This window comes from Phoenix dactylifera, chromosome 3 (assembly GCF_009389715.1).
Source record: "Phoenix dactylifera cultivar Barhee BC4 chromosome 3, palm_55x_up_171113_PBpolish2nd_filt_p, whole genome shotgun sequence".
Classification (NCBI taxonomy): Eukaryota; Viridiplantae; Streptophyta; class Magnoliopsida; order Arecales; family Arecaceae; genus Phoenix; species Phoenix dactylifera.
In genome coordinates, this window is record NC_052394.1 from 12,666,524 (window position 1) to 12,676,779 (window position 10,256).

The 10,256-nt window shown below is 42.1% G+C and overlaps 1 protein-coding gene across 1 annotated transcript in view; it reads left to right on the forward strand.

The window, feature by feature from the left end:
* Positions 1-9,964, forward strand: part of LOC120110105 (serine carboxypeptidase-like 31) — a 34,028-nt gene extending 24,064 nt beyond the window's left edge. The window contains exons 6-10 of the mRNA XM_039124042.1: positions 5,325-5,615; positions 6,172-6,302; positions 6,394-6,489; positions 6,586-6,691; positions 6,843-9,964. Of these exons, the coding sequence (XP_038979970.1) occupies positions 5,325-5,615; positions 6,172-6,302; positions 6,394-6,489; positions 6,586-6,691; positions 6,843-6,989 (771 nt within the window). The 3' untranslated portion in view covers positions 6,990-9,964. The remainder of the gene's footprint in view (positions 1-5,324; positions 5,616-6,171; positions 6,303-6,393; positions 6,490-6,585; positions 6,692-6,842) is intronic.
* Positions 9,965-10,256: the final 292 nt, after the last annotated feature.

Genomic DNA, 10,256 nt, shown 5'->3' on the forward strand with positions numbered 1-10,256 from the left:
AACGGAGATGTGAGATCCAGAATCACCTTCTAGCAATGCTAAAGTAGGGCAGATTATTGTTCATGCAATTTAAAGATACCTAATATAAGATTGGGATATTGAGAAATAATTTTCAGAAGTTTACACAATTTCGAGCTTAAAATGTCCTAAGATGACTTGAGAGCTTATCTCGTATTAGGAAAGAAGGCTTATTTTCAATGAATGAAGTTGTTGAAAATGTAAAATTCATTTTAAAGCGTTGTCGCTTATTTAAGAGGATCTTATGTTGGGATACCCTTTCTTTGCTCGCTCATGGAAAAGTAAAAAGAAGTTTTGGCTAAGTAACATTCGATCAAGATGGAGGAAAGATTTGAAATGCAAATACAGATGAGGAATTAAATAGTTCTGTTTGTAGGCAAATAGTATGTTGATCAAAAGTTATTTGTGAATTCAAAGGAATTTGATCAGAATGCGCAGCGAAAACATAGTGGGCTGAATTAGTTCTCTAAGTTGGTCTGTAGTATTATTCCATTGATTCGGAAAGTTGTAATAATAAAAGATTTGATCTGTTTTCTTCTGTAGTAGGATTTTCCTTGATAAATGAAAAGAAAATGATCGGATTTTTTGGGATATCGCTGTGCTACCTTAGATTCTCCAGTTTTATGTCATGCTAAGAAATTCTTAGCATCTCGAGACTAGAATTAACGAATCATCAATTTTGATCTCAGACCTGGAATATGCTGATATAAACCTCCGTCCTCCTAAACTTGAAGCTTGAGCTTCTTTAATTAATATCAACCCTCCATCTGATTGAAAGAAATTGAGGTTGTCAGTAGACTACGAGGAATTTCTATCCAGAGTGGATTAGAGTTGTTTATGATCTAATCTTGTGATAGATCGGTTAATCAAGAGAAGTTGATATTTTGACAAAGAAACTTGATCTTCTTATTCAGAATTAAGATGTTGATTCTATGAATAATCTGGAGAGAGAGAGCTGTATAATTTTCACCAGTGAGTTTTTCTATTATTGGCAACTCCCGGGAGAATCTTGGCATCTTAAATTTAGTATTAACGAATCGATGGTGCCTTGGTTGGGCTTAGACCTGAAATGTTCCCTACTCCTAGCTATGACATCTTCGATCTACCTATCTAAAAGGGGTTTGAAGTTTTGCTAGGATAAAAGTTGATCATAAAATTGTAGGCAGGGTTAAGAGAAGAAAGAAGATTATAGATTATGAAAAGTGTTTCATGTTAATGCTCTCACCTATTTCTATTAACCCGATTACGACCGTTGTGTGGACTTAATCGAGAGCAATTAATTTCTTGGGCCAAGAATCATAGCATTTAAAATCTAAGGTTGGAAGATTAGTCTTCTTTTGGGAGAGATCAAAAGAACTCCTATATCATAAATAGAAGGGATCAAGTTTTGAGATGCCATGATTTTGCCAAAATCTTATCAGCAAGCATTTTAAGAGGGAGACTAACCGAGAACTAGAGGGTGACTCGATGGTTGAATACTTTTAAAGCCTGAACCTTAAGGTATGACTAATTTCGAGGACGAAATTTATTTTAAGGGGGGTAGGATGTAATGTCCGGGCCCACAACCTACTAGGCCCAATAAGAAATGGGCCCAGTTAAGGGTTTGGGCCCAAATTTCACTGTGGGCAGTGCTGTTATAATGTTTAAAAAAAAAAAAAAACGAAGGGATAAGACCGACAGGGAAGGGTGACCCTCACCCCTGCTGGCAGCCGATGCCGGCGCACCGGAGACAGGGGGCGGCGGCGGCCAGTCCCGGAGAGGGGAGGAATGGAGCGGATGGGACCTCTCAGAGGGGGGTCTCATCCTCTAAACAATTATTAAGCCTCTGCCGGCAACCCCAAGTCACAGACCCCCAAGAACACTGAACGAGAGAGAGAGCCGAAGCCTTGGAGCCGAAGGCAAAGGAGCCTGAAGCCCCAAGAGGAAGGAGGGACTACCAGGAGGAGGTACTGCCCGACTGCAGCTGACCAAGGTAAGGAGTTTTTAGGGTTAGGGTTTAACAGAAGTAAAGAAACCCCTCTGTGGGGTGCTCTCCCCCTCTGTGTCAACAGTGAAACAGAGGGGAGGAGGCCGGCACAGGAGAGGGAGAAAAACCCACAAGCCCCGGGTCGGGCCGGACTCACAGACCGCGTACTCGACGACCACCCGGGCCGAACCCAACCGGGATCGGCCCGCGAACGAACCAGACACCGCGGCCTCGGCCGCGGGTACCCTGGGGTTCGGGGGGCAACCCGGGCCGCCGGATCTGGCCGGGACGGCAACAGAGGCAGCCACAGGGCCGCCAGCCCCGGCCGGACCACCACCTCTTCTCCGGCAAGGGGTGGTGGTGCCGGAAGGAAGGACCAAGGAAAAGAAGAGAAAAGAAAAGAAAAAGAGAAAGAAAGAGAGAGGAAAAATTAGAATGAACTCACCGGAGGAGATCCAGCCGTAACCCCACCTCCCGGCGCTTCTCCCCTTCTCCGGCATCGCTTCGGAGAAGAGGAAGGGCAGACCTTCCTTCCGCCGGCCCTCCGGGGGGGAAACTCCGCCTCGGTCTGTGGATCGGGAGGAGCCTCGCCTCCCCGGCCGCCTGCAAAAGAAAAAAAAAAAGGGAGAAGGTGGAGGGTTACGAAAGGGACAAAGGGGTCGGAGGCTAGGGTTTTCGGCGGAAAACAAAGAAGAAAGAAAGATAGAGGGAGAAAGAGAGGAAGAAAGACCGGAGCCGGAGAAAGCCGAGGGCTCGGCCGGAGGCTAGGGTCTCGGCGAAAACAAAGAAGAAAGAAAGAGAAAGAGAGAGAGAAAGAGAGGGAGTGACGGAGGAAGAGAGGCCGTGGATTCGGCCGGAGAAGAAGAAGAAGGCCGAGGAATCGGCCGAAACACCCACGATTCCGGCGAGGGCGAAGAAGAGAAGAGAGAGGAAGAGCGTCGGAGGAGAGAGGGGTCGCGGAAGGTGAAGAGGCGGAAGCCTCTGGAAGGGGGGAGAAGGAAAAACATGAGCACGGGTTCGCGGGTCGGATCCGAACCCGCAACCCGTTAAGCCTAAAAAAAAAAAAATTGAAATGGGTTAAGTAAACCCAATTAAACCGGACCCAATCTAGTTGGGTGAACCCGGATGAGGGATTGAGTGGGATCTGAACCCAATTGAACCTGAACCCGAGCCCAATTTAATTGGGCTAAGTCTGGACGAGCCCAAACTGCAAATTGGGTCAAATCCGAACCAAATTAGGCCCAAATTGATTTGGGTCCGAACCCAGTTGAGTGGAGTTAATCCCAGCAGGCCCAATTAATACTAAATTAGGCCCAGTAAATTGACAGAGGACCCAATTGGCTAGAAAAGGTTAGACCCAATTATAAACGAGGCCCAATCTGGTTTCAAACTGAGCCCCAAAGGCTCTAAATTGGGTAAATTGGACTTGGCTAGATCCTTGGATGGGATCCAAGCAAGTAAGTTCATAGTATGATGAACTAAGAGATTTTATAATAAATAAATGGGGAATAATGTAAACCCTATTATGTTGTTTTAGGTGATTAAGGATTTGTCACCTGGGCTTGAGCAATTTGGAAAGCGAATTGAGGTAAGTAATCTATCTTAATCTTATCGTAGATCCTGTATTATGTTTTATAAGATGAACCAGTGCTTTTCATACAACTTGAATTGTATACATGATTGGTGAGAAAGGTAAGTAATCTGCCCTAATCTTTATGGATCATACATGAAATTTAACATGTTATGCATGTACTGTAGGCTAAGAATGATATGTGTACCCGACATGCTCTAGTTACACAAGATGTGATGATATATGTTTTATATTCCGTTATGCCTACAAAATATTGGGATTACGTTACATGCTAAGATATGAGTTATGAAACATGAACATGAGTGGTACATGTCAGTCACATAATTCATAGTTGTGCACATATTATGTTTTCATAGCTCTTGTGATACATGCAAAATGAATGGAGTTCCATGTTATGATTTTTCTTAGCATGAGTGTAAAGAGTAATAATGATTTGCTCTAGCTGCATATTGCTTGTAAGGGGGTACCTAAGAACTACTAATGCTACGGGCCGAATGCAACTGAGCCGGCCTTGCCAGTGGCCGATAATGACTGAGCCAGCCCCGCCAGTGGCCGACTAATAACTGAGCAGGCCCCGCCAGTGACCATTAAAGAATTCGCCATAGCATCTATGAGGTACTACCTATACGGAGCATTATTTATGAACTCTTAAGAGCTACTGACCCAATGTAACTAAGCCGGCCTTGCCAGTGGCCGAGAATGACTGAGCCAGCCCCGCCAGTGGCCGCCTAATAACTGAGCCGGTCCCGCCAGTGGCCAAGAATGACTTCGCAGTAGCATTTAAGAGCATGACCACGGTATGCCGGGGGCACGGTTTCATGTGCATGTTTTATGAAAATTTTGTGATTTGCAATACTGCTTTGTTTAAATTGCATACTTTATGAAAATGATATTTGAAGCATGATCATGAGGCTCGTTTCAGAGATTGGGTATATGAGGCGGGTGCTTCCAAATCCTGCAGATGTGTTTTTGGGGAGAAGCAAAAATCGGTGAGGGGTGAAGGACGCTTGCGTGAAGCCCCGGAACCGGCCAACATCTGGCAGGGGAGCCCCGTGTTTCCCCCTCATGTGGGCCCGATAGTCACGTGCCCTGCGCAGGCGGGCCGTGACATTTATGAACGTGCTTCGCCAAAGCATACATTGTTTTACAACGGGTTTTTTTTGAATATATCGTTATGAAATGTTGTATTTTGCTATAACCGCTATCTCCTTTAAATTGCATACATATTATGCCATGAAGATGATTAGATAAATATGCATGTCAGCTTCTCAAACCCTGCATAAACATGGTTACCGTTATGTTCGATCCGGTAAGATTATGTATGATTACTTACTGAGCCGTGTAGCTCATATCCGTTCATTTACTTTTCTTTCAGATCTTCACCACTGATAGCTGCCAGAGACACGTTAATTTGGTATCAGGGCTTCTGGGGTAAAGCAAGTATACTTTTGTGTACATAAACTATGTAGAAGCTCTGTATTTGGGTACTGACCAGCATGTTGTACTAAGAATGCTTTCATATGAAAAGATTCGGTTGGTTTGACTACCCTATTACCCAGGTATGAGGCTGCGTGCTATTGCGGGTAGTAGTCGGCAATAGCACGGCCGTGTCACGGATCCGGATCCGGGGCGTGACAGTCTCCTTGTATGTTATGTCTGCGGTAATTTTCACACACAAGTAGTCTGATGGATGGATGTCTCATGATCTCATTAACTCGAGTTCACTATTCTTGTTCCTGTTTTTTGTAGTTGGGTAATCCTGAAACCTCTGATAGTCATGACTGGCAAGGTTTGGTGGATTATGCTTGGAGCCATGCCATCGTCTCGGATGCAACACATGACATCACCAGAGATAACTGCAAATTTGACAGTGATGACCCATGGAACAACACTAAATGTCGGGATGCTGTCGATGAGGTCCTTAAACAATATGGTGAAATTGATATCTACAGTCTATACACTCCAACCTGCATCCAGAACTCATCAGGTTCCAACAATGGTGGAAGAAGACTACTCATGTTCAAGTCCACCTCCAAGATGGTAAGAGACTTGTTGATTGCAGTTTTAGTTGCCACCACCAATTACCTATAAATATTGCAACAGACCACTCCGTTTTCCACAAGGATCTGACATTTTTCTGAGAGTTCACAAAAAAGACTAATGCCTGAGCAATATTGATAATTATTTTGAAGGGAAAATTTCCAAATAAGAATGATTATTTGAAATTACCTACCAAAACAAGATTATTTTTAGTCATATAAAATATATAATTCTTCTTCATTATGAAGTGCGGACACATTATGGTGATCAAATAAACAGTATCAATTTCAATAATAAATACCAAGTTATCATAATGATTTTATGGAAATATATGCAAAGTGCTTGATCATTTCAATGTTTATCGAGATTTTTAAATTTTTATGAGCTATGATACTAGGTATCCTATACAATTTTAATTCAAGAATTTCCCATATAAAATGTGAGAGAAGCAAAATTGTTTTAAATATCTCAGGAGTTTACTGCATAATAATAACCCAAAAATCGGATTTTTTTACTGCGCCTACAATGATTGACTATGATTAACATGATTGATTAGATACCGAGGATCATGGGTAGCTACGATCCATGCCTTGATGGTTACACAACATCTTTCTACAACAGACCAGATGTTCAGAAGGCCCTCCATGCTAGTGATGGCCACAACATCAGGAACTGGAGCATCTGCAAGTAACTCTCTCTCTCTCTCTCTTTCTATGTGTGAGTGTGTTTTTCTTATTTTTGGTGATTGTGCTTATAGAAATGTTTAAACTGAGCACAGCAAACAAATTTTTAACGAGTGGAAGGACTCGATGCCCTCTGTTCTCCCCATATACAAGAAGCTGATTGCAGGAGGGCTCAGGATATGGGTCTATAGGTATGATCTCGAAGCTGACATCCCATGATCCATCAGCTTACTATGTTAATATTTCCATGATCATGACATCCATGAAATCCTTGTTTGCTTGTCCAGTGGTGACACAGATGGAAGAGTCCCAGTGCTGTCAACAAGATACTGTTTGGACACCCTAGGATTGCCTACAGTTGGTCCCTGGAGGCCATGGTACCATAAGAAACAGGTGCTGCAGTGAATCATACATCACTTGATTTATGATGCACTGACATATTCATGCATACGAGTGCCGACAGGTGCACGCATGCATGAAACCACATACTTCGATTCTACGTAAACCGATGTGCTAACAAAAATCTGGTACATTTCGTCCCCAGGTGGCTGGATGGCTACAAGAGTACGAGGGGCTAACTTTTGCAACATTTAGAGGAGCTGGCCATGATGTGCCAACGTTCAAACCAAGCAGTTCCTTGGCTTTCTTCACTGCCTTTCTTGCTGGCAAAGCTCCGTCGTCTACCCGTTGAGTAAAACATTTCTCTGAAGGTCTAAAATCAATGGCTTCGTTGCAAGCTACTCAGCTCAAGAATGTAGTTTGATGGTGAATAAACTGGACACAATTTAAAAACAAAAAATAATGTAGAATTGTTGATCTAATCCAAAGTCATTATCTTAGTGAACAACTTGTTTGAACTAATTGTGATTGCGTCAAGAAATAATGTAGCATTTCTTGACTTCGTGCATTTTTATTTTCAGGCCCCAGTCAAAATGAGTTCTCATTTAGTCACACCTCTGATCTTAGATCATATGTTACAATTGATTATAATCTCAAGCCATGAACATTCTTGCATGCATCCACTTTATCTTCATTTACTTCTCCATTTTATCCTATAATATTGTATCATATTGTAATGAAAATATGAACAGTTCGTCATTTCTCAAGAGGTAATATTATTACCTCAATAACAGGGTAAGGGTATCTCTTTCGAGAGCTATTATTGCATATGCAGTTTTCAATTATAGTCAACTAAACAAAGCCCATTTCTATGGCTGCAATTCTAATTATAATTTAATTTTAGGCAATTGAATCACTGGCAATGAAATGGTGCCTTACTATAAACCCAAATTACAGGTACAGTAACCAATCCACAATAACTTTACACTTGACACAATTGGCACCTCTTAATGTTTAATAGACCAAGATTTAATGAAATAGAAAAATCTTGATAAAAAAAAAAACTATTTTCAGATTTTCTAGAACAAAATTGAGTTCAATTATTCCAAATCTAATATTTCTAGTTACCATGCATGTATCATAACTGATTCTTAACAAATGCCCCAGGTCATTCATTAACAAGACCCTATCTTCAGAAATGGAAACTTATATTGAGAACGAAGTCTTGCAACATAGGCATAATGTTCTCGACAGACTCAAGCAAGCAAATTTATGTCTATCATAAAAGACACAGAGCAACAACTATAAAAAATTATTTGTATCAAAGCACCCCCTCAAATCCAACTTGCATCTTGATAGATGGAGAAATTGCTGATTGTTGATTTTCTTTTTCCCAATAAATTATGAACCAGATCAACAGTTCTCTTCCAAAGAATATTGTCTCCATTAGTTAGCTGCGACAGACTCTGATTGTAGTTTTGATTTTTCTAAGAAACCTTAATAAGAAATCGAAGGACGTATCTGAAAAGTAATGACTATAGAAAGACTAGGCATCCTTACCATCCCACCCACCACCACTCCAGAAGCGAAGCTCCTTTGCCGAAGTAGTCAAAAAGCCATCACGAAGACACTGCCACCTCCCTGGGCATGTCGCATTGAAATCTGAGAAACTGCTCAGGTATGGCCGCGGACTGCTTGCTGCAACCCCAACCATACCGACCACCATCTCATCCTACAACCTCTCGGGTCCTCCAAAACCTCACCTCCATCTATTCAAAGCAAGGGTTTGGCTTCGCTGTGGAGGAGGAGACCACTACAAGGCCTCATGCAGGATGTGGCCATGAATTGTATATTTATTGACATGAAAAGATAAACTAGGTGAACAAAGTGAAACACATCCTTGTTGGCTACAATAACGAGGAATATGAATAGATAAGTCATACAATACTAAAGTTTAGTAGTAATCTGATTTTAGTCCTGGCGAGGAGGCGTTCAATATTCAAAAGAAAATCAGTTGTACATCTCCGATGAGCAAAGAACCATCACCATTATATCCACCAACAGGGTAGAACTCCCCACAGGCCACACTTCTTCAAGAGGGAAAATAACCTTGAAGGGGAGAAGTTGGCTATAACATCACTTACAAATCCCAATACTTTTCAACAAGGTAATATTTTCCAATAAAAACACATTAATTATGTAACTATAAAGATATGATGGGAGAAGATTGTGCCAAAGAAGTACCCAAAAGAGGAACAAGTTATTTAATCAATTGCAGGCAATCAAAAAAGCCGCAAGGGTCCACAAACCAATTTACAAGGTGAAATGCAATGTTGTGCCAAAAATACAAGGCATGAGATAATGCTATGTAGTATTTAGGTCGTATAAATGGAGGCTAGTTCAGATCTTTTTAAGCAATCACATGAACTATTGATCAGTCTGCTAATATAGAAATCCGCACTTAACCAAAAATCCCGGGTGCTTGGTAAACCAATCTTAGATAACAGCATAGCCATAAGAGGGATCATCCCCACTACATATTTTTCATGATATGTAAATGTGCAAATAAGCATATCCGATATACATTTGCTTGCATGCAACATCAAAACTAGACAACTAGAGACATCCATTAATCTCAGATTTTCTAGGATGGTCCGTTACAACACATGTTCAATGAATGGACATGCTGTGTTCATCATTCGTGCTACAAATATTCATTGGAACAGCAAGAACATACCAAATTTTTCTGCTAATACTAATAAGCTTGCCTCGTCATCCAACACTCATTGATTCTTTGAGAAAAGACAGTTCATTGATTAGTTGGTTTTCCCAAACAGACCCGTCAATGTAATCAATCCGAGCAAATTTGGCATTTGACAAATCAACCTCACGTGTGTTCATATGCTTACAACAAAGAAAATGTTACATAAATTGCAGTATAAAAAAACTTTGCAGGTCATTTGAGAATTGGAAATAGCAGTGCATCAGAAACCTTGGGATGAACATGTATTCACTAATATAGTCCTCATCCATACATCCAACTAAACCATTATTGAGTACAGGATCATAGAGAATTCAAAACTGATGATAATTGGCGCCTCACAAATCAAACACATGCATATAAGTGTTGGTGGAGGCCGGTGTGGGCCAAGTCAGCAAGGCTCGCCCGCGGCGGAGGCCGGTGTGGGCTAAGTCGCAATCGAACACCGGGGGGGCGCTTGGAATGGTCGGTTTAAAGACCATGGTTAAGCCTTCACTATTACCTACGGGTTTTAGTGAGATGGCAGCGCCTACGGTCCTAACAGTGGTATCAGAGCCAGTGGCACGGGTTCAATTTCCAGGATATGCGATTAAAAGAAAAAAAACTCCCTTGCTGGGGGGAGATTGTTGGCGGAGGCCGGTGTGGGCCAAGTCAGCAGGGCTCGTTTGCTGGGGGAGAGATTGTTGGTAGAGGCCGGTGTGGGCAAAGTCAGCAAGGCTCGCCCGCGGGGGAGGCCGATGTGGGCCAAGTCGCAATCGAACGCCGGGGGGCGCTTGGAATGGTCGATTTAAAGACCATGGTTAAGCCTTCACTATCACCTGCGGGTTTTAGTGAGATGGCAGCACCTACGATCCTAAC